The sequence below is a fragment of the Equus przewalskii genome, chromosome 14 (genome assembly GCF_037783145.1).
Source record: "Equus przewalskii isolate Varuska chromosome 14, EquPr2, whole genome shotgun sequence".
NCBI classification, from domain to species: Eukaryota; Metazoa; Chordata; class Mammalia; order Perissodactyla; family Equidae; genus Equus; species Equus przewalskii.
The window spans coordinates 19171179-19196542 of NC_091844.1; the positions used below are offsets into that span (position 1 = coordinate 19171179).

Genomic DNA, 25364 nt, shown 5'->3' on the forward strand with positions numbered 1-25364 from the left:
TGATTACAAACTTAAGAAATGCTACTTCTATAGGCCACTGCCCAGTGCCCTACCTTTGCAGCTTTGGCGTTCCTAATGGTAATGAGTTGCTGTGCGATGACTGACAAAACTTCTATGTCAATTCGATTAAATTCATCAAAGCAGCACCAGGCCCCCGACTGTGCCAGACCACTGAAGAAGCGCCCCATCATCTGAAAGCAAAATAATGCCACTCAACTTTGTATTGCATGGTTATACTTCTTTAAAAGTTATATTTTGAGCTGAAATATTAAAAAGAGGCAGTATCTGCAATAAACAATCATTTTATGGGAATACCGGGCTCTGTCAGAAGTTAGCCCCTTTCTATAAGAGGAACTATCTTTTTGTCTCTCTCTACATGATTAAAGCTAATTTTTATTTTTAATAAAATGACAACCTGATCAATTTTCCTGCTTTTTCATAACCTTCACTCACCTGTGTAAATACTCGACAGGTGCTCAAAGAAACAAACACATGGAATAGACACGCTTAAGGACTCAGAAAAAAACTTGAAAAATTTAGCTAATGGAAGCTTTCGTTGTCTTTACAAGGTCCTATAGATGGGAGACAACACACAGCAGCTCCTGAGCACAAGCAGAGCAGCACAGCTCAAGGTGCTACTTCTTAATTTCTTCTACAGCCGAATTCTAATGGTGGAGGAGAATGAATATGTACTTGTGGCCATCTAAAGTGTAAAATTTCTTTAGAGGCTTGAGCTTTGGGTTAAGCATTTGTACAAAGACAGCCAGTCGATTTCCTTGCTTTGCTTCTGCCTTTTCTCTATAAAGTCTTTCCCCTAGCTCTCATCAGCGGAGCGCTCCTAGCCACTCTGCTTTGATGCTGCCCAATTTGAATTGATTTCTACTCAAATAAAATCTTAAAATTTTTAATATGCCTCAGTTTATCTTTTAACACAGCCCATGGGTTTAGAGGTATGGTCGCCTGAGCTCAGCTTGCCACTTAGAATCCCACTTCTGCAATGTGAAATGTGAACCTGCCCTTTTCTTGGCAAGGTTACAGAGGGAAGGCCCTCAAGCTGCGACTGCTGAAGAGGCAGCTGACGCTGCCCTCGTCCTGCCCTGCCCAAGTCACTCAACATTGTTCAACTCTTCTTTGGATTCTGGGAGATATCCCACCATCCCAACATCCTTTCAATAAGTTCATTTTTTTGCTGTTGCTTAAAAGATAAAATAAGATTATTTATGTATTTAGCAATCTAACCAAATAAAACTACTTTAAACAAGCAAAATAAAATACGAGAATATTTAAGTGGAAAACAGATGTAGGAGTTTGGGAACAGAGATATAATGATAAATAAAGAAGGAACACAAGAAAGTTTTACTAAGCTGAAAAGACATACATTTCCTGATTAAGAAGTTCAGCAAATGCCAAACAAAATGAATGAAGAAAATTGTCTCATCTAGATCCAGCCTGGTAAAATTTCAGAACCCAAGGCTCAAGAGGAAACCCTGTAATCTTCCAGAGGTAGTGAGGAAGTAACATAGTATTCACCCCCCAAAATGTGTTAAGCTATTAACAGTCTGATCCTTAGCAAAACCGATGCTAGAAGACAACGAAGTAAGCCTTTTGAAGTCATGAGGGAAAATGATTTTAAACCTGTAATTCCACCTTCTACCAAATTATCAGTCAAGTAGATGGCAGTCCTGGACGTCTATAAACTTAAATGGGAAAAAAATTTGCTCAAGGAAGTATTCCAGCAAATGAAAAAGAAATATAAGAAAGAAACAAAAATGAGACATAAACAGCGGCAGCTGAGCAGGCTCTGGGACAGTTTTTCAAACTGGAGTGTGCATCAGAATTATTGGGAGGGCTTGTTAAAAACCCTCAGATTGCTAGGCTTCAGTGCCAGAGTTTTCGATTTAGTAGATCTAGGATGGGGCCTGATAATTTGCATTTCTAACAAGTTGTCAGGTGATGCTAATGCTAAAGAAAGCTGAAAAAATTTTTTTAAAAACTCCATTAACCCTGTTGCTTGGAATATTTTCAGAAGAATGGCAGAGGGTTCATGATTATGTATTGATCATTCTCTATGGGTCCAATTATTTCATTAAATCGCACTATGAATAATCCTTGATATTGTTCCAGTAAAACTCCACTTACAAAACAGGTGGCCTGTGGTCTGTAGTTTGCTGACCCCTAAAGTATCAATTACATTTAATGATAAGAAATTTAAATTTTTATTTATTCTTATTTATACTCCACTTTGCTCCATAAAAGATTTATTAAACTAGCCTTTAAAATTATAGAAATATCTTCATGTGAAGAAATTCAAACTGTACAGAAAGATCCAAAATTAAAAGTAAAAACGTCCCTCCCTGCTCACATCACCCAAGTGACAATATGCTTTCATGCCGCAACAGCAGAAAGAATTGATAAGATGCAGCAGAATCTCTATGGTCTACAAAGCCTAAAATATTTACTCCTTGGCCTTTTCCACAAAGTCTGCTGACTCCTGCTCTAGAGTCTGAGATTAAATGAATCATGTGTATCCTGTGACTTTAAGTGTCTCATGGCACACACTCATGCCGGTGGGAGTGCACATCTCCCAGGAATGACATGCCACACAGGGCCACACGAGGTTGCCCTTGGGAACAGAGTGAAGAGCCAGGGGCAGTGGGAGGCAGCCTCTGTAGTATTCAGAGGGTGGGTGTCCCTGGTTCCTGTGGGAGGATGTTATAGCCTTGTTTGAATAATTCTGCAGGTTGGCAAGGAACTGAAACCTGCCAGGGATAAGCAAGAACTGTGCCTGGACCTTTTGATAAGAGTGGTTTGACTAGGGGACCATAGGCACAGAGTTGGGAGGGGAACTTGCAGTTAGGCCATTTGAGGCCCTCTTGATTTTACCAGATGTCAAAGCAACACATAATATTGAGCCTTAATTTTAGACCAAATATCACATACAGATATACCATATTTTGTGTATCCATTCATTGGTTGATGGACATTTGGGTTGTTTCCACTTGTTGTGTGGAATAATGCTTCTATGAACATTTGTGTTTTTGTGTAGACATATATTTTAATTTCTCTTGGGAATGAATATACCAAGGAGTAGAATTGCTGGATAACATGGTAACTCCAGGTTTTACCTTTGAGTAACCACTAAACTGTTTTCCAAAGTGTCTGTACCATTTCACACTCCCAACAGCAGTGTATGAGAATTCCAATCTCTCCATATCCTAGTTAACACTTGTTATTATTTGTCTTTTTGATTATAGCCATCCAAGTAGAGGGAAGTGGCACCTCATTGTAATATTGATTTGCATTTCCCCAATGGCTAATGATGTTGATCATCTTTTTTTATGTTTATTGGCCATTTGTGTATCTTCTTTGGAGAACTCTCTTTCAGCTCTTTTGCCCATGTTGAAATTACATTATCTATCTTTTTATAATGGAGTTGCAATAGTTCTTTATATACACTAGATTCAAGTCCCTTAGCAGATATATGATTTGCAAAATTTTTTCTCCTATTTTGTGGACTGTATTTTCACTTTCTTAATTCTTCTTTTGAAGCATAAAAGTTTTTAATTTTGATTATATCTGGTTTACCTATTTTTTCTTTTGCTTGTGCTTTGGTGTCATAACTAAGAAGCCACTGCAAAATCCAAGGTCACGTAGATTTACACCTACATTGTCTTCTAAGAGTTTTATAGTTTTAGCTGTTACACATTTGGTCTTTGATCCATTTTGGGTTAATTTTTATATATAGGGTGAGGAAGGGATCCAACTTCATTCTTTTGCATGTGAATATCCAGTTGTCCCAACACTATTTGCTGAAAAGACTACTGAACACTGAATTGTCTTTACGGTCTTGTCAAAAATCAGTTTACTGTAAAAGGTTTATTTCTGAACTCTTAATTCTATTCCATTGATCTATATGCCTGTCCTTATGCCAGTACCACACTGTCTTGATTAGTGTAGGTTTGTAGTAAGTTTTGAAATTGGGAAGTGTGAGTTTACCAACGTCACTTTCTATTTTCCTCCAAAATTGTTTTGTGAATTTTGGGTCCCTTAAATTTCCATAAGCATTTTAGGGTCAGCTTGTCAATTTCTGGAAAGAAATCAGCCAGGATTTTGATAGAGATTACATTGAATCTATAGATCAATTTGGGGAGTACTGCCCTATTAACAATATTAAGTTTTCTGATCCATAAAAATGGGATATCTTTCCATTTATTTATGTTCTTTTTAATTTCTTTCGACAATGTTTTATAGTTTTCAGAGTGTAAGTTTGCACTTCTTTTGTTAAATCTCATTGTAAATATTTCATTCGTTTCGATACTATTGTAAATGGAAGTGTTTTCTTAACTTTATTTTTGGATTATTCATTGCTACTATATAGAAATAAATTGATTTTTGTATATTGATCTTGTATCCTGCAATCCTCCTGAAATTTGTTTATTAGTTCTAATAGTGTGTGTGCATGTGTGTGTGTGTATTCCTTAGGATTTTCTATATATAAGATCATGCCAACTGTAAATAGAGATAGTTTTATTTCTTCCTTTCCGATCTAGATGCCTTTTATTTCATTTTCTTGCCTAAATGCCCTGGCTAGGACCACTAACACATTGGTGAATAGAAGGGAGAATAGACATCCTTGTCTTGTTCTTGATCTTAGGTGGAAATCATTCAGTTTTTCACCAATAAGTAGATGTCAGCTGTGTGTTTTTCTTAGATGCTCTTTATCAGGTTGAAGAAATTCTCTTCTATTCCTCGCATGTTGAGAGTTTTTATCATGCAGGTTTTTGGTTTGGTTGTTTTTGTTTTCTTAAGTCAGAGCTCACAATGATGCTGGTCATCAGGGTTGAGAAGTGGCCATAGCCAGCTCATCAAAGAGTTTTCAGTGGTGTTCAAGGACTTCCCAGCCTGGACCATTGTTTTACAACAGTGACATGAGGTGTCAATGGCACCAACAGAAGCCAAAAAGAAGGAAGCTTTTCTCCATTAGAGTGATTTTGTGTAGTCTGCATCAGCCCTGTTGATCACCCTGAAGTTATTACTTGCTGAAGTGGCATAAGAGGTAGGACTCCAGGAAGGGGATAAAGACATTTTTTGATCAAGGTTGGCTCTAAGGGCTTGGATCACTTAATTGTAATATTTATAAAAGGGACTTTATTTTGTTCCCTATGATGATTAAGCATGGTGTACAGGTTCCCTTAGTTTTAAGACTCAGTGTTGCTAAGAGATTTGATCTTAAAAGTTCTCACCACAAGAAAAAAATTCTGTAACTATACATGGGGACAAATGTTAACTAGACTTATGGGGTGATCATTTCACAATATATACAAATATTGAATCATTATGTTGTACATCTGAAACTAATATAATGTTGCATGCCAATTTTACCTCAACAAAAAAAATCAAATTAAAAAAATTATATTAAAAAAAGACTCAATGTTAACATATTTGAGGCCTATGGGAAGCTCCTTTCTTTCCCTTCATGTATGCGTCCTGGAAGTCCACCAGGGGACCAAGTCTAACTGCCAGCATCCTCTATGCATGCACACTGATGGCTGATTTGTCCTTCTCTTGTTTCTGCTCCTGGAGGACGCTCTTGCCACCACCTTCCCGAATGGTATGGATGAGGTGGGGGTGGCAGAGTGTCTTCTTTCCACTAAGAAGTCTTCCTCCTCCGTGACGTTTTGACTGGGAAGTTGACAAGGACAGCTTTTGTCTTTTTCTGAAGATCCTCTTCAAGAGACACTCAATCTTCCAAATTAGGAATTAACATGCTAAAATAGCAGTTCCCAAAGTGTCATCTGCGGATCCCTGCAAGTCCCAGAGTTTTTTCTGGGGGGTCTGTGAGGTAGAAGTATTTTCATAATAGTACTAAAATGTCATTTGTCTTTTCCCCTCTCGTTCTCTCATGAGAGTACAGAATATGAAAAACTAATTGATACGTCTTCAGTTTCTGCCTTGCAAATAATCTTTAAGAAGCTGAAAGTTGTCAAGTTTTGGTGTAGTTTCAAAGAATATTGACAATTATCTGAAAAAGTTATTAAAATATCTCTCACTTTTTAGAGTACATATCTGCATGAGGCTAGATTTTCTTCAAATACTTCAACCAAAATAACATATCTCAACAGATTGAATGCAGAAGCAAATAAGAGAATCTGGCTGTCTTCTTTATGCCAAACAGAGATTTTCAAAAATATAAAACAGTGTAACTCTTCTCACTGAATTTTTCGTTTGGGAAAATAGATATTTTTCACACAAAATGTTTATGCTAATGTAATGGATTTATTGTTATTTTAAAACAAAAAATATTTAAATTGCATCAGTTTTAACTTCTAACATGGCAAATATCAACAAATGTAACCCATATATAAACACAAAAGCTTTTTGGAGGTCTCAATAATTTTTAAGAGTGTAAAGGGGTCCTATGATATTGAAAAATCTCACCATGAATTCTTGCCTCCTACATATTTCATTTTCAATACACAACTCTGAACTGTTCATCTCTTCATGTAAGCTCATTCCTTGTTCCTAGATTTCCCTGTGATTCTACCTTTTGTCTCATCTCACTTCTTTCTACTTAACCATATGAACAGATTTTTCATTTTATCACCATTGGACACATCCTCCCTGAGGCTTGATTCTTACCTGGACTATACAGACCACCTCGTGTTGACTCTTCTCCCTTGCTCTATTTATTCCACTTTAACCATCTCATGCCCCACTGGTTTCCCTTGCTTGCTATCACCGCATTCTCTCCTTCTTTTATCATGGCATGGGTCAAGTAGAGAGAGACACACGAAACATTTAATGTTAGGGTTCAGATATTGGGACTGTACCTTGTAGTCCAAACCATCAGAACAGTTAAAGACCACACACTGGATGGCAAGGGCTTTTGCTAGGTCTTTGGTCGTTTCGGTTTTCCCAGTGCCAGCAGGACCAGCTGGCGCACCTCCCAGGTCAAGCTGCAAAGCCCCCATGAGGCACAGGTAGCAGCGATCCTGAAGAAATTGATAAACTGTCATTATTGAAGGGAACGGACTCTAGCCACAAATTTATAAGTCCTGTCCTTTCTACAGGAGGAGGGTCATTATTTTCTACCAAAAGTTTTGTAGCAATTGAGATCCAAGCACATAACTAAATACCGCAAATCTCTACTTCACAAAGATGTAGACATGGCAAATCCTTTCAAGAGTTAATGTTAGATGAAACTTTTCAAGACTGTTTTGATAAGGAAGCACTCTTGGGTCAACACTAATCTCAGTGATCAGTCACTTACCGTGAGAGGAGTAATAACTAATCTGGGGCATGCACCCAAATATTCATAGCCATAAGTGTACTGAGAGAGCGCCATTCTAGCTACGCAATTATCCAGGTCTACATCCCAATAATAGCGCAGTTGTCTCTGCCAGTCAAAGGATTCGACTTCCTCTACCTACGTAAGTGATAACAATGATACACATATTAGACACACTAATTTCAGAGAGAAATATATGATTTTACTTAAATGAAACAGTTACCTTGGCTTGAACAAGTTCAGTGACTATGTCTCTTGCATGTACATCAATAGTAATTAAGGCCGTTAGGATGTTTCTGTGTAATTTAGGAAGATTGCCTCGAACTATTGCAGCCAGGGCATTTAACCTCTACAAATTAAAGGAAAATTTTTGAAAAGTGAACTGTCAAAAATTAGCTTACATATATATTTTTTACTATTAAATTTGGAGCAGACATTTGCCAAGTCTAATTTTAAGAGTCTCTAATTCTGTGACCAAACAGGACAACGGTTTAACTTTTTAATTCCTATAAGACTTCTATGAAGTACATACTATCTTTAACCCCATTTTACAATAGAAGAAACTGAGAGTCAGAGAGGGTAAGTAACTTGATGGCAGTCACACAGTTATGATGTGGCAAAAAGGGGACTTGAGGAGACATTTGTCTCAAGGAAAGCCCTGCTCTTGACCACCACGTGATGATTTCTCCAGAGAAGACCATTCTCCTCAAAAATTAAATGTGAGTAAGGCATCACTCCTCATTTTCAGGGATAGTTTTTTCTGTGGTAATCAGAAAACCTGAGCATTTTAACCAAGCCAATGACTGAATGAAAGCACTTTTGATAGACTGAGCCCCTGCTTCTCACCTAAATGCCTAAATCTTTTTCAGAGAAGAGCAGTGCCTCTGAAGGCCTTGACCTGCTGGGCTGAATTTTCACTCACTGACCCTGATTGGGGGCCACCTCCACAGAGAGGTCAATGGGGCTTTCTTTAGAAAGTCTTTTCTCTGGGGATCTTTGACATGGAATTCTATCGAGGACCTTCATGTGAGAGTTTTCTCTTATTTCAAGAAAGTTGTTACCTCCTTTTCTGCTTTTCTTTTTAAAGATTGTCAACTGAGCTAACAACTGTTGCCAATCTTTTTTTTTTTCTTTTTCTCTCCAAATCCCCCCAGTCATAGTTGTATATTTCAGTTGTGGGTCCTTCTAGTTGTAGCATGTGGGATGCCGCCTCAGTGTGGCCTGATGAGCGGCGCCATGTCCGTGCCCAGGATCAGAACCAGCAAAACCCTGGACCGCCGAAGTGGAGCACGCAAACTTAACCACTCAGCCACCGGACTGGCCCCCCTTTTTCTGTATTAAGGATCAATCTTTAAAAATGCAGCATTGCTTGGAAGTAGAATTGAATTTGGAGTTAAAGATTAGGCATAGCTGTAAAATGACATTTCCCAACTGTAGCTTAAAAATTCTTGTAGAACGGTAGAGTCTTTCATTTATTTGTTATTTTATTGATAGCTGCCTGAAGGTTCTATAAAATAGTAGAAAAGCACGTCTTGAGCCTAAGAATAGAAATGTCATGAGTCCTGGGGTTTTCCTGGACTGAATAAACTTCTGTGAGAGATATCCAGGACCTAGTAAATACAATTTCTCCTTAAATGGTGCAAATCATTATAATCCTGACATTTTCCTTTTGAATTGTTTTCTCCTCCTATTTTTGTAAGTATTCATAAAAATATTGCACAAATACCAAGGTAGTATCCCTAAGAAAACTTGAACATAAGTGGTTTTAGTGAGAATCCCAAAGCTTTAAGTCATGTCAGAGCATTAAAATTTCTAAAATACAGTGAACTTGCATTAACCGTGCTGAGAAAAACAGCTGAGACCACCCTGCACAGTGGTATGTTCAATGTCACCCCGTTAAAAATCTCACCTCAAAGTTTACTTTTTCAAAAGCTTCCAGGGCCTCTACACGATTGCCATTTTCACTTTCCAAACACTCTGTCAAATCGCGGCACCACATGATTTGAGAAACGGTCAGGATCACCTGCATGGAAACATCTTCCTGAAGTATGTGATGCATCTCACCAAAAAAGGATTCAGAGATGGAAACTTAAGAAGTGGAAGTTACTTGAGAAGGGTGGCCAGCGATCACCCAGGTTGTCCTCGGTTTCCCCTGATAGTCAGCGATGGCAGCTTTGCACAGGCGGCGCAGAGATGTGAACATGGCTTCCTCCACTTTACCAAGCCACTCCTCCACGTTGCCTCGGGCTTTGAGGCCTTTGCCCAAGCTAACCTAGAAGATAATCAGAGCAATGATAACATGGCTCATGTGGGACTCGTAGGCTGCACATTCTCTGTACTTTCAGAACAGAACCTGTGCTACTTAAACACTGGAGCCTGACCACAAATACTAGAACTTTCTATTGATATTCCACTGTATACCTCTTTTACCCCCCTCTACTTATTGCTTTATTTTACTGCTTCTCTTTGGAGTCAGCTCCTGCAAAAAGAAGTCTACGTGCACTACATGAATTCCTTCACTTTCTTTTCCTACTTGCTTCCATCTGAATTTTGGCCCCAACCTCTCCTGTAAACCTGTTCTCATTATGGTTATCAATGTTCTCCCAATTGTTAAGTCCAATGGACACTTTTCCGTCCTTCTCATATTTATTTCTTGGACTTCCAATGACCTGCCTGCCCTGTTCATCTTGGTTTCATGCATCTGTTCTTCTTCTACCCTCCCTTTAAATTTAATGTTTTCCCTGGATCCTAGGCTTGGTCCTTCTCTTTCTCTTCTTCTGCACTAGTGATGAGCAAATTCTTTTGCATGAGGATCAATTCAGGACAAATAAAATATTTATGGGTTCCTGACCCTCCCATAGATACCCCACTGTGCTCTAACTGGACTGCAATGCTTGGCATTTCCCTGCACAGTTCCTCTGTGTGGAATGCTCTGCCTCCCATGCCTCCTCTCCATCTTCCTTGGCTCTCCTTGTGTGTGTGTCTGCGTGTGTGCGTACCACTCTCCTCTGTGAAGTCATGTGGTTCCCCATCATCTGCTAATGCATTTACTTGCTTGGTGTTTGCCGTATACCAGGCACTGTGCAGTGTCCTGGAGACACCATTGATAACAATGACAACTAACACTTTCAAGGCACTCACTGGGTACTGTTCTAAATAATTTACACACTTGAAAATCCTCAACATCTCATTAACCAGGCACTATTGCTAATCTCTGTTTCATAGATGAGATTGAAGGGGTGGGACTTGAGCCAGGTGGTATGGCAGTAGAACCAGTGCTCTTAACCAGTCCACTCTTGTGCCTCTGGTGGAGAGTTGAGTAAGACATGGCAACAGTTTTCTCCACTCTGTTCCCAAGAACAGAGCACTTGCCTCTGTTATTGTATTTACTGTGGTTTTCTTCAATTGTTTGGTTGACTATGTCTCCATTAGCCTTTGAGCTCTTTGAGGGCAAGAATTTTATCTTGGTTATCTTTGAGACTCTGAGCCAGCAGAGTACCAGTATGTAGCAGCACCTGAATGCTTAGAGTGACAATGAATAAACCTCTACCTTACACTCTAGAAGAGTAACAAAGTTTATCTGTAAAGAATTATAAACAAAAAGCACCTTACCCTTTCTCCCTCTGGTGATAGCATTGCTAAAATGTCATTGGTATAAACCTTTTCTGGCTCTCCATCCATACCAGGAATTTTTCCTTCAGTGGGAGGCATGAGAGCAAATTCAAGCTTTGAAATGGAGTCAAAGCATTTCCTCAAGTGTGGCTGCACAGCTTGGGGATTTCGTGTTTGGGCCAAAATCTCCAGAAGTTCATCATTTGATAAGAAGTAAAATCTGGATTAAAGAAAATAATTAAACTATAACTTGAAATTGAAGCAAATCTTATATAGACATGAAAGGTAAATCCCTTAGCCACATCTCTTCTCTATCCACTAATGTCCTGGACCTTGAACCCATTGTTCCTGTGTTTCTGGGGAGGCCATGTGTCTCTAAATATGATTGTAGTGGAGATTAGTGTGGGTGCATATCAAACAGCTAGAATTAGAACCTGGTACATAAAAGATAGATACTTTTCATAAAAATTATAAAAATGCTAGCTCTTGCTACGATACTGATTTGTTCACATGTCTGTGTTTCTTGGCTTTGAGCCCTTAGACTGAAGATACAGTATTTGTTTTCCCTAGAATCTAGTCCAGTACCTCACAGGCACATGGTACTCAATGTATAAGTTGTTGAATAGATGGATGGGTCGTTGTGGGAACTTTATTTGGTTCTGTGAATACACACATGTGGGCCATGCTGGTGCAATCCTGTGAGGGATTTTCTTAGATCCTGCCCATCAAGGCCATTTGGAGGCATAAAAAGACCCTAGGAAAAGAACCAGAGAAGAAGCACATCTGGATGCCCAGGGATGAGGGAGAGGGATGAGGGCCCAGCCTTTTACTTCTGTGGAGGGAGCTGTCTATGAGAGATCCCTCAGGACTGGAGGTAGGAGTAAAGAGCCCATGGCAGGCCCCACATGGGAGAGACGGGCAAGATGGGTACCAGCCAAGTCAGCCATCTCCTGCCACTTTGCCTCTCATCCCTTCCATGCCCCAAACCTGGGGACCCCAGAAACCGAGGAGGAGGTGGGGAGGGTTGATTACCACACATCCTCATCGTCATTAAAGCCTTCAGCCCTGCCCCAGGCTTGGGCGGGGGCAGGGGGGAAGTTTTAACTTTGAAAGAAGTTCAGAGTTTTGATTATTACAGATCATTTACTGGGTTAATGTGATGAGGGATTTTATTTTGGAATATTTTCTGAGAATTACCAGAAAATTCATGAGGCCTCTCAAGATTTTGTCCAGCGGCAGGAAGAAACTAGATCTGAGCAGGGAGTGCAGAGGCGTCATTGTTAGAAGCAAAGATGATTTGGTTGCATTCTATCAGTCCTGCTTCTTTAACGTACCACGTACAGTAACAGTTTGTCCCCCTGCCTCTTTTTCACCCAATGAAGCAGACAACTATAAAGACTGGACCATGAGCCCTCTGAGACCAGGAACAGTATTGTATTCAGCTTGTGTCCCTAGGACCCAACTTGGTCCGTGGCTCGTAGTAAGTCTTCATTAAGCCTTGGAGAGTAAAACCAATGCCGCATGGAGCCTCCTGACCTAATAACCATTGCAGACCTGGTTGGTGCAATTCTAAACAAAAGGAAAAAGAAAACCTGATGATTTTTGGTATTCAGTATTATTACAGGTAAATTTGTGCCAAGTTTCTTCATATATCAAAAGCAGTGTATGGATTTTCTCTGGGCTTGGGAAACTCAGGCTGGGAACCTCTGATTTAAGAGTAAAGTAGACAAAAGGCACATTCCAAACCTCAAATTCTTCCATCTTTTTCCATGTTACCTGAATGAGGTTTCAGTAAGATTTGTATCCACTCTTTAAAGCCTGACTACTTCTGTTAAAACTCAACCAAATCTTTTGGATCTTGGATTTCCTGTGCACACACATACCCTGTCCTGGTACCCAGCAAAACCTCTCTCAACTAAGCAACCCAGAGAAGCACCTAACCCTGGCTGCCTCAGTGCTTGTCCTAGGACAGACCCAACAGCCATTTCCTTAACAGCTAACAGGAAAAAAATCCATGAAAGATGAACCATTTTGATAATGTTCTCTGTGTTATGGTACAATGTGCCCCAGTGACTGAAGTTAGGAGCTTTTGCTCCCATCAAGTGGTCATATTCTCGTCTCATATAACCACCTCGTAATGGCTTATTTATATGACTGTCCACCTGTTAACCATGAGCTCCATAAGGGCAGAGATCTGGCCTTTCCTTCTTTGTATCTGAGCAGTGAGCATAATGTTTGCTGTGCTTTTAGAATGAATAAATGAGTAAAACATTTCATTTGGAATTTGCGAAATGATCTCTTAGATGACTCCTACAGTGACACTCGTGGCCGCCAATTAAGCTAAAGAAAACTGCTCAGGCGAAACAGGTCTCTCTAACTTTTCACATACACACCTGTGGACACAGGCACACATGCAGGCACAAAAATACACACCCAAAGGTGAAACAATGCTGCAATCAAGAATCCTTCCAGTACCTCAGGCACTTACCCACTTAAACCTTTACCAAAGACTGTATCCTTATCCTTGAGACTTACACTCCCCAATCAAGATACTAGCTGGATTGCCATTGTCACATATCTTTCTTGTCCCCTCTCTGGTTCCCTGATGCTTTGAAGTTATGGTTTGTTTTTAAGTATATTCTTTTAAGTTAATGGATAGTTTTAATTACTACAAAAATATCATAGGTAGCTTTATAAACCTACCTTGGAAAGATAACTCTTTTTGATTCTAAATATGCCTCTAGACACTTCTGAATTTGGTCAAGTAATGCATTATTATTTTGAAAAGTCTCCAGAAGTCCTGTTCATTGAAAAAAAAAAGGCATTAGTAAAACTGTGTTAAAATAGAGAATATAATTTTAAGTGGACATAAAATATGACATTACCGTTTTAAAAGCTTTGATTTTATTTGATAAAAGAACAGTATAATAAATTAAAATTTAGGGGGGGTTGGCTAAGATTGTTGACTATTACTTTTAATAATAACAGTAATTTAAATATTAATTTTAATATTTACCATAGATGAACAAAGATTTACTTTGAAACATTTTTAGCTGGCATCCCCCACTTTTGGGGGCTGGGAACACACAAACCAAAACCAAACAGTTGCCTTCTCCTTGACCCTCCAAACAAAGCCATTTTCTGAACACTAGACACTCTCTGTCACTTTCTTACTCACGTCTTCTGTTTCCTCCGCCATCCTTAGATGCCAACGGCAATGGGATCCTATTTCTTTATCACTAAACTGTGGCACCTTAAGACGCAAGATTTATGTCTCACTTAACTTTGAAGTTCTGGTGCCTATTGCGGTGCCTGTCTTCCCCCTCAGTCCAAGAGTCAGATCCAGTCTTTACCATGGTGTCCGACGCTCAATGTGATCAATGACTCAATCTAATCCCAACCTCACAGCCAAGCACACTCACCTCTGGCCTCACCTCCTAAGCCCTTCTCCTCGTGCACTCCACTCCAACCCACTCTGGCTTCCTTGCTAACAGTCGTGTGAGCCAAGCGTGCTCTCATCTCAGGGTCTTTGCCTTTGTTCTCTCTGCCTTTGACAATCCTCCCTTAGATCCACATATATGTCTCATTCCCTTTTTCCTGCAGGGTTTTGCTCAAAAGACCCTTTATCAAGAAAACCACCCATCACAGACACACACACATCACACACACACACACATGGCAGCCCTCAGTTACTCTCTAGCCCCTTTACTCTCCTTAATTTTTCTTCATAGCTTTATCGTCATCTGAAATGATATACACAGGTCCGCACTTCTTTATCTGAAATCCCCAGGACCAAATGTATTTTGGAATCATATACTTTTTTTAAATTTAAAAGTTACATGATATAACAAGCCCAGTAGGAACTGGGGCAGCACTCTGTAATCAAACACATTAATATTTTTGCAATAAAAGTTTTGACTATGCCTATTAAGTGGATGTGGTAGGCAGAATAAAGGTCTCTCAGAGATGTCCATGTCCTGATCCCCAGAACCTGAGAATACGTTAGTTTGTATGGAAAAAGGAACTTGGCAGCTGTGATTAAGCTAAAGATCATGGGATGGAGAGATTATCTTGGATCATTCAGTAGGCCCTGTGGCCTTACAGGGGTCCTTACAGTGGGGAGGCAAGAGGGTCAGAGGCAGAGTAGGAGATGTGACGACAGAAGCAGAGCTTGGAGTGATGCAATTGCTGGCTGGAAGGGGACCAGAAGCCAAGGAATGTGGGCAGCCTCTAGAAGCCCCAAAGATGTAAAGTTTTCAATTTTATCATACCATATAGTTTTTCCTTTCTGCTTCATCTAAGAGTCTTTGGCCAAAGAGCATAGCCCAGCGGGCTGCCTCTGCTTGGCAGGGACGCTCTTAGGGGTATTCACCAGGATAGGTGATGTGCTGCCATTTGCAGAACAACAAGGCAGCTTTGATATAAAGCATGAAGATCAATAATCATGTACGAGGACCCAGAAAGACTTTGATTCCACATTCTTAAAAACACAACTTATTACAACACATTTCAACCTTGAGATTGGAATTATAATTAGTGGTAATATTTTTAACTAGTTTTAATGAATTAATTAAAAATAAGGGGTGGGAATTTTTATGGTTATGAGTCTGTGCGAGCTTTAGCAGCATGTGTCAACCGAATGTAAACATATGTCTTGTAGTCAAAATTGTGAGATGGAAGCATCACTGATACTCTGTGGCAGCATCCCCAAATTATAACAGCAGCAAAGAGAGGCAGATTCTTGTGTGCTGAAACTATGAACTAAGCTGAGAGATGATAACAATAATAAGAATAACAATAACAATTAAAAGTACAGTGTTCAATTCATATTGCTTAGCAAGGGTGTCATACAATATTTGTCTTATACTACAAATATTCCTGGTCATCAATGTTGACTGGAATCAAGGGTTGAGTGTACCACATATTATGAAAATCTTATAGGTGATCAACATTTTAGATGATTATCAAGTCTTTTTGTTTGTTTGTTACTAAAATTTTGTTATACCTGGTTGAGTGGCTGCTCGAAGAGCATTAGGCAGCCGGTTCACCTTTCTCATGATTTCTTTCCATGACTTATCCACTTGGAGGAACATCTTGGCCTCTGCGGGCAATTGTCTCTGAATATCTGGAGCATTAAAAATACTTTCTAGGTAGAGCCAGTTTCTCTGGCAGTTCAGCCACTCTTCCTAGGAGAAAAATATCAAATTTTAAACCCCAAATTGAAAACATAGTTACATTAAAAATAATTAAATGGGAACTTTTTTCTTTTGGGAGCTTCTCACAGGTCCTTTAAAATAAAACCTCCTTAAAGGGTCCAAGACTCACCCCAGCCTGCTTTCAACCCATTCTTCTCTGAGTTATGATGAGTCCACCGTGCGGTAACCAGAATGGACTCAGAGAAAGAGGATTAAAATGCCCAGAGGAGACAGTCTAGATGGGGAGACAAGATGCTTTCTTAAAGAACTCTGAAGGGTTGGGAAGGGGTAAGTTTAGTGACTATTTCCAAATATAGAGAGGGGTATCAATAAAAGTGGGGTTTTTTTTGCCTCAATTATGTCTATATTCTTCCCTCTCCCCCCTTTCTTAAAAAAAGAAATATGATTCATTTTCTTCAATCAAAAAAGTAAAACCTGCTTGTGATGGAACATGTGGTAAATACAGAAGACTGGGAGAAAGAAGAAAATTACTCATTGCGTCTCTTCTTAGAGACAATCACTGTTAATCCTAGACACCAGAAATGCAGGGTCAGAACTAAAGTCTGTGGACCTCCCCTATCCTTTGTGCCCCCGGCCATTACGTGTGTAGGCCCAAGGTCCGTGAGAGAGTTTCTCACCTCTCACCCCAGACTTGGGGGTTATGCCTAAACACTAATGTTATGTCCACTCCCTGGGTTATCTCAGGTCTCACACTTTCGACACAGTTAATTCTCTGGAGGTCTCCACTACTCAGCACTGACTTCTTTTAAGGACCCTCTTTGAAACCATGTCCTTTACTTGTCGTCCCTCCCTTCATAGGGCTCAGCCATCAATACAGAAGGCTGGAAAAGGTGTCCATTGAAGAGGAAGGATACTTGAAAAAGTTCTCTATGAAACAAAGCTGGAACAAATTGTCTTTTCCTACCTAGTGCCTTTATTATTTCCTAGATAACTTTTCATATTAGAACATATAGCCACCTAATCAAGCTAAAAATCTGAAGTCTAAGGAAGAGATTGGATGGAAGCAAAGTGAGATAAACGTAAGTGGGTCTTTTGTTTTACTACAGGATAATCTGAGGTAGAATAAAATAAAAAGGAGGTGTGTGCCACTAGGAAGGGTACCGAGGAGACTTCAAGCAACAGTGAGTGTTTTTCCAGTAAATATGAGGTTGTTGTAGCAAGACTCTTAAGGTGACCCCCAAGATCTGGTGCTCACACCCTTGTGTGATCCTCTCCCCCTGAGTGTCGGCACTGCCTGTGATGTGCTTCTAGCCATACAGAGCATGAAAAAGGTAACAGGATGTACATGGCTATGTGTACATTACACAAGACTGTAACATCTTCCCTGGCAGGGGACTTTCTCTTTCTTGCTAGATTGAGGAAGCACGTCATCATGTTGGGGAAGTCCACAGGGAAAAAAACTGTGGGCCACATGTAGGAGCTGAGGACGGCCTCTTGTTGACACCAGCAAGAAACTGAAGGCCCTAGTCCCACAATTACAAAGAAATTAATTTTCCCAACACTTTCAACCCAAGAGAGCTTGGAAGTGGATCCTTCCTTAATTGAACCTCTGATGAGAACCCAGTCCAGCTCACATCTTGACTGAAGCCTGTGAGACCCTAAGCAGGAGACCCAGTAAGCCATGCCTGAACTCTTGACCCACAGCAACTGTGGGATAATAAATGCATATTGTTTTATGCCATGAAGTTTGTGGTATTTTGTTTCACAGCAACAATAACTAATACAAGGGTGATGATAATAACATTAAGCTGTATAATAATTTAAAGAAGAACTCAATATGTTTAATATGTTTGCATTTTCCTTAATATTCTGAATGTAACAAAATGTAAACAAATCTTACATCTAAACTATATAATATTTAAATGATTGAACAAATGATTTCTAAGGTCCTGTGGCTCTCTATTTCTCTGAGTCCACGAATTGACATTATCCTTACTCACCAGTGTTTGATTGAATAAAGCAAGTTGTTTCTGCCATTCATCCACTCGAGTTTTCAGCGGACCAACATAACGTGATGAGGCAATGGTTGCGATGTTGATGGTGCTGTCATCAAGAAGGACCTTTAAAGAAGAGAGAAGAAAAGAGATGCAACATCATCTGTTTGTGCTTTCAAAGCTAATTACAGATTTTTAATGCCAAGAGTCCATTTAAAAGCCAACTATTTGAATGAATAGCTTAGTCCCACCTACTGTTTCCACTCCATCCACTTCCCCTCCCATTCCTTTCACTATGGCTTACAACCCACTGCGATCTTCTCTCAATGGACTTCTAATTGCCAAATCTTGGCTGTTTCTGTAATTATTAGTGGCACAAGTTTTTCTTTGGTTCACTCTTCTCCTTTCTCCTCCTACTTTTAGGTATCTGATATCTTCTTTACATCATTTGGTCATCCAGGCTTCTATTTCTCAAAGCACTCAAAACTTGCAAAATTAGCTGTCTTCTCTATCCAATGAATCATCACTTTCCCTCAATTATCCTGAGGAAGAGGGAAACTGAACTCATTCATATCAAGCTCTGAATGATGAGAGGCAGTTTTCTCTCTACTCCCCCTTACACTACAACAACTCTCAGACAACATGTGCATTTAAAAAAACGTAGCTGTTAATCTAAAGGGTTTTAATTGCTCTATTTAAATTACAAAATTCCTAACGGCAGAAGATCCATCACCTAGCATCACTTGGCCTCATACTGACTGACTTTCATCCTAGCTCTGCTCTCCCATCTGTTTGCTCAGAGTGATGTCTGGTCTTGCTCTTCCAACCTACATCTGGCAAAGCCACTTCATCTCCAGTTCTGGCCTGGGTACACCTTAATAGGTCAGGACTTTGCTTTTCAAATTTGGCCTTAAAACCCAGATCCCTTTGCTAAACAAAAGTGCCTTTGGATTTTAAGTCACTAAGACTATTCTAGACATGTGGGTTAGATTTACCTTCTTTTGTTGTCATAGAGCATGGCCATCTCCTCGCAACCTCAAATAATTCAGGTGAACTTAGCTTCGAAGTGTGCCGTAAACCTGAAATGCTTATTCATGTTTCTTTGCTCATTTAAATGGTTTGAGATGCCCTTCATTCTCATCTATGTCTACCAAATTCCATCTGCTCTTTCAGGTGTAGCACGTCCTGGCTGGTCTACGAGGGATTCTCTGATCACCTTAGCCATAAATGATCTCTGCTGTTCTAAATTCTTCAACAGTTATCAACTATAGGGTTATAATTCTTACATATATATGCCACTTTTATTGCTTTGCTAAATATTTCATGTACAAGCATTTATGTCATATTTATGTCATTATTCATATTTTGCCCAGATTTTTTGTTACTTAGTAACTCTCATATTTCATTCCTTTACCCTAATCTCCCATAGAAGATTTAGGAGTAGCTCTAGCCAGAACCTTTACCATAAGTTTTCAATAACCCAATTACCCACCTGTATGTCGTCTGTGCCGCCTAGGATAAATACGTCCTTGGAGTCCCGGTGAGGGAGAACCACAAATTCGGTTGTTTTCCAAGAATCCTCCACCTTAGAAATAGTTCAAGTCTTAGGATATCTGAATTCATTTGTGTTTAGGCACTCAATAAATGCACGTGGAATGAAACAAGTGAAAATTCCATAACTATCCCATTCTCCTCCTTACCGCTTTTAAAAATCTTAAAATCCTCTTCTCGGTTAGATGACACTGATCTGCTTAATTTTATTGACTAATGTTAACACATATGAATAACTAGTGATACTTTAATGTGTATTCCCTACCACTTTATGCTTTAATTAAAAGAAAAAATTCTTTTTACATAGGTGATTGGTAGATATGTGTGTATTTTTAGGGTAAGGAGGTAAGCATCCTAAGTAGGATAGTCTTCTCAATGTCTTTTGAAGTATTTCACACAGTTAGCCTTTCCTGGTTGTTTGAAAGATAACATATTTTGGTATAAAATATCTTCCTTAATGTGAGGCTCTTTACGTAGGCAGGCAGATTTCAAACTTTGTTGCCATCAAGTTCCTGTTGGGGTATAAGCTAAGTAGAAAGAGGATACTTATAGAGGTGGTAACAATAATGATAGTAAATGTAAGGTAGCAATGGAAGGATGACCAATAATGAGAGAGTGGAAGCTTCAATGTTAAAAATCCATCCAGATAATCCAAAAGTTGGTGATCTTCATGCTGAATATGAAAACCTTTACATTCCCTGATCTTCAGAATATATATTTTTCAGATTTACCTTTTTAAGAATTGTTTCTAAGGCAGCTTCTCCCGAAGCCTGTCCAGATATATCCTGGATTTCTTGGCCAAATTCAAAAACATGCAGCTCAGAGAGCTTGTCCAAGGTTAATGGAACGTCAAGGTCCACCAGGCTGGCATCAACTGTTTGTTCAATAGCTGCCCAATGTCTAGGCTTCAAAGTTGGGTTCCTCAAGTCAATGATAACTGGAAGCTGGAAAACAAACACTCTCAGAGGCACCATGCTTTTTCATCTTAAAAACATAGGCCAAGGCTTCTGGTTTCAATTTGGAAAAGCAGAGAGCTGGAACTCTTTACACTTATGCTTACCACAAAGAAAAAGCTGGACAAACTGCAAATTAATGGCTTGTACTGAACCATCAGAAAACTGAGGTTGCAGGGCAACTAACTAACTTAAAATCTGGGGGGAGATTGGTACCCACAGGTTTCTCCTCAGCAAGAAACAGGACCTGAGACTTTGCTGACTCAGGAGAGATCCTTTGGGTTGCCATTTAAGCAAGTAAGAAGATTCAGCTAAATTTTAAAAATAAATTGCTAAAGACTGGGTATAGGTTAGCATGAGAATGTGGAGTCCTTGGGAGCTACAAATATGGAGATGTTCACAGGGATGATTGGCAGAATCCTAAGAAAGCCTTCCTTATGGTGCTGGCTGGGGGAGGGAACAGCAGCCACTAGAGCAACTCCAACCAACCCATCTCTCCTAGCTTTCCTCCAGAACAAAAGACTTGATGTCAGGGGAGGGAACAACCAAAACTGTCACCTTAAGGTATTGGTGATAACTCATTGTAGGTATCTGTATATAGCTGTAGAAATAGAAGAGGAAAACAAAAAAAGCTCTACCCATGGGAAAGGGACAGAAATACATTCTAGGCTCATTACTCTAGCTTGAGGAGGGGCAGGAACACCAATGAAGGTAAGAATTCTGAGGACAAGGGACACAGCGACTTGCTAAGACAGCAGCCTAATCAGACCATGAGGGAATGCCCCTTCTCACCTCTCTCACCAGGCTAACAAGTACTGAGTAAAAATAACAGTGGAATACAGCGTGGAAAGCTGCAAGAGACAGATTCTCTCTGGGCCCAAGACAAAAGGAGGGCCCAGGGTCGGGGGGAAACAAATTTAAAAAATGACCTTTGGCAAATCAGCCCAAACCCTAAACATGAGGCACCACGAGAACAATTTGAAGGCTGTAGTATACTGAGGGTAACCGCAGCAACACCAAAACTCAACTCCACCCAGTTCCTACTAGATTCAACATAGCATGCCACACAAAAAGCCAAGTAAAAGGATAACTATTCTCACCTCCAGACATAAAAATTATTTTCTTCAGTATCTACTGTACTCAGTATGTACTGTACATAAGATATCTGGCTTTCAAGCAAAATTTAAGAAGTATATTAAAAGACATGACAAATATACATCCAAGAGACAAAAAAAAAAGTCAGAATCAGACTCAGATATGATATGTATATTGGAATTAACAGAGACTTTAAAATAATTGTGATTAATATGTTAATGGCTCTAATGGAAAAGGCAGACAACATGCAAGATCAGATGAGAAATGTAGTAGAAACATAGAAACTATAATTAAAAATCAAAAAGAAATGTTAGAAATAAAAATGAGTAAGAGAGAGAATGTCTTTGATGAGCTTGACACAGCGAAGGAATCAGTGAACTTGAAGACAAGTGAGTACAATTCCCCAAACTGGCAGAGAAAAAATAGTGAAATGTTCCCTTAAAAAAACCTCAAAACAGAACATCCAAGAGCTGTGGGACAAAATAAAATGGTCTAACATACATGCAATAGAAATCCCAGAAGGAGAAGACAGATAGAAAACAGAGTGGAAGGAGATAGTTGAATAAATAATGGCTGCATTTTAAAAAATTTTTATTATTTATTTATTTTGAAGAAGATTAGCCCTGAGCTAACATCTGCCGCCAATCCTTCTCTTTTTGCTGAGGAAGATTGGCCCAGAGCTAACATCTATGCCTATCTTCCTCTATTTTATATGTTGGGTGCCTGCCACAGCATGGCTTGATAAGCGGTGCTTAGGTCTGTGCCCAGGACTTGAACTGGTGAAGCCCAGGCTGCTGAAGTGGAGTAAACAAACTTAACTGCTGCATCACCAGGCTGATCCCATGCACTTTTTTCAAAATTAGAGACAGGCATCAAACCACAGATCCAAGAAACTGACAGAACACCAAGCAGGATAAATACAAACTATAAACAACAACATACACCTAAGACAGATCACATTACAAATTGCCAAAAACTAAGAAAAAGAGAAAATCTTGAAGGCAGTCATACAAAAAAATACATGTTATTTACAGAAGAACAAGGATGAGACCTATGTCAGGCTTCTTGTCTGAGACCATGCAAGCAAAAAGTTGATGAAAGGATACTTTTAAACTGCTGAAAGAACAAACAAAACCTGTCAACTCAGAATTATACACCTAGTGAAAATGCCATTCAAAATAAAGGATAAAGATCTTTTTTTTAAAAAAAATGTAGAGAATCCATTGTTAGCATACCTACTCAATCAGAAATATTAAAGGAAGTTCTTCGGGCAGAATGAATATGCTGAGTCAGAATCTTAAGTCCATACAAAGAAATGAAGAACATTGGAAATGGAATAAAGGTAAAATAAATTTTATTTTCTCTCTCTTTCTTTTTTAATGATTGGCACCTGATTGGCATCTGTTGCCAATCTTCTTCTTCTTCTTCTTCTTTTTCTCCTCCCCAAAGCCCGCCAGTACATAGTTGTATATTCTAGTTGTAGGTCCTTCTGGTTGTGCTATGTGGGATGCCACCTCATCATGGCCTGATGAGCAGTGCTAGGTCCACACTTAGGATCTGAACCAGTGGAACCCTGGGTCTCTGAAGCAGAGTGTGCAACCTTAACCAGTCGGCCATGGGGCTGGCCCCCTTTCTCTCCATTTTTATTGTTCTAAAAGATAACTATATAAAACAAAAGTAGTAGCAATATATTGCGTTTGCAGTATATGTAAAAGTAAAACACATGACAGCATTAGCACAAAGAATGAGAGGGAAGACTGGGGAGTATACTCTTATGAAGTCTTTATACTACGCATGAAGCAGTATAATAGTATCTGAAAGCCAATTTGAATTAATTGAAAATGTATATTTTAAATCTAGGATAGCCACTAAAAACAGCTTAAAAAAGGTATGAATAATAACTCCATAGAGAAGATAAAATAGAATCATAAAACATATATAATGAAATCAACAGACTAGAAGAAAAAGAGGAAAAAGGAAATAAAGAACAAATAAAATAAATTAAAAAAACCAGTTAGCAAGATATCAGATTTGATCCAACCATATCAATAACACTTTAAATGTAAATGGTCTCAACATACCAGTTAAAAGACTTTTTGATCAGATTGGATAAAAAAAGCAGAAACCAATTACATGCTGTCTAAGAAATCCACTTTAAATATAAAGACATGGGTAAATTAAAAATAAAAAGACAGAGAAAGTCATATCATACAAACACTGAAAGAAAGTTGGACTAATTACATTAATTTCAGACAGTGAAGACTTCAGAACAAGAAATCTTATCAAAGATAAAGAGGGAAAATTCATAAATGATAGAGGGGTTAATTCTCCAAGAAGAAATAACAATACTACATATGAATACTTCTAACAAGAGAGCATCAAAATAAACGAAGCTCCACCATCCTGAGATGCAGTATTTCATAAATTATTTGGAGTTTTTTGTACAGAAGATTCGTCTGTTTTCCTTTGTCTGTCTGTCCATCCATTCACCCATCCATCCATCCAGTTGTTCATTTATGCCAATATGATCTCATGGATATTTATTTTATGATTTGGGTTATAATGCAATACTACATGATTTGTTTGCTCAAATCATTACAACTTTGGCCACTGAGAACCTCTTCAGTTGACTTCTGTGTCCCTTTGATATATTCCATCACTTTGCTTTTTGAGCTCTTCCTTACTTTTTGGCACTCCAAGATGCTCCAGGTTCACCCTGTTTATTCCCTGAATGATCCCTAGAAGCAGCCATTTCTATAAGGATCCCTGATTCCTTTTATTGGAATATGGTATTAAAAACCAAGATATGGACACAGGATACGCTTCCTGCTTTGGGGTTGTTGTTGCATCTAGGACGTAGAACATAACTTCACTCCTTAAGTGTAGTCTGTGCCTAGAGACTTCTTTTCAAAGCGTATAGTATAGAAAGTGGGGTAGTAACTTTATACTGGAGACAAATACTACTTCAGCTGTGTGATCAAGCTTAACATCACTGGTGATAAGTCATGTTGCTAGCATGTACCTTTAATAAGATGTGATAAGAATGATACTTTACCTCTGTGGTCTTCCTTGCAAGAATCCATGATCCCAGTCTAATCATGAGAAAAACATCAGACGACCCCAAATTGGGGGACATTCTACAAAATACCTGACTAGTACTTCTCAGAACTATCAAGGTCATAAAAAAAACAAGTCTGAGAAAATGTCACAATCGGGAGGAGCCTAACAAGACAAGACATCTAAATGTAATATCTATCCTGGAAGGGATTGTGGGATAGAAAAAAGATATCAGGTAAAAATAAGAAAATTCACATAAAGTATGGACTTTATTTAATAATCATATAGTGATATTGTTTCATTAGTTGTGACAAATGTATCATACTAATGTAATGTGTTAACAGTATTGGAAACTGGATGAGGAGCTTATGAAAATCCTCTATATTATTGTTGCAACTTTTCTGTAAGTCTAAAACTATTCTAAAATTAAAAGGTTGTTAAAAAATGAATGAGGCAAAAGCTGATAGAACTTAAAGGAGAATTAGACAAATCTACAATTACAGTTGGAGATTTCAACACTTCTTTCTGAGTAACTAACAGAACAAGTAGGCAGAAAATCAGTAAGAATACAGAGGACCTGAACAACATCATCAACCAACTTGACTTAATTGAAATTTATAGAAAAATCACTGAGCAATAGCAGAAGACACATTCTTCT

The 25364-nt window shown here is 38.9% G+C and overlaps 1 protein-coding gene across 4 annotated transcripts in view; it reads right to left on the reverse strand.

Annotated features, from left to right (window-relative positions):
* Positions 1 to 25364, reverse strand: part of DNAH6 (dynein axonemal heavy chain 6) — a 257763-nt gene that overhangs the window by 153478 nt on the left and 78921 nt on the right. For all 4 annotated transcript variants that reach the window (XM_070573711.1, XM_070573712.1, XM_070573714.1 and 1 more), the window contains exons 19-30: positions 20333 to 20545; positions 19543 to 19635; positions 18057 to 18176; positions 15906 to 16086; positions 13604 to 13700; positions 10901 to 11120; positions 9396 to 9560; positions 9198 to 9311; positions 7512 to 7637; positions 7271 to 7426; positions 6831 to 6992; positions 54 to 191 (exon numbers count right to left, since the gene is read on the reverse strand). In XM_070573711.1, coding sequence (XP_070429812.1) covers positions 54 to 191; positions 6831 to 6992; positions 7271 to 7426; positions 7512 to 7637; positions 9198 to 9311; positions 9396 to 9560; positions 10901 to 11120; positions 13604 to 13700; positions 15906 to 16086; positions 18057 to 18176; positions 19543 to 19635; positions 20333 to 20545 — 1785 coding nt within the window. The remainder of the gene's footprint in view (positions 1 to 53; positions 192 to 6830; positions 6993 to 7270; positions 7427 to 7511; positions 7638 to 9197; positions 9312 to 9395; positions 9561 to 10900; positions 11121 to 13603; positions 13701 to 15905; positions 16087 to 18056; positions 18177 to 19542; positions 19636 to 20332; positions 20546 to 25364) is intronic.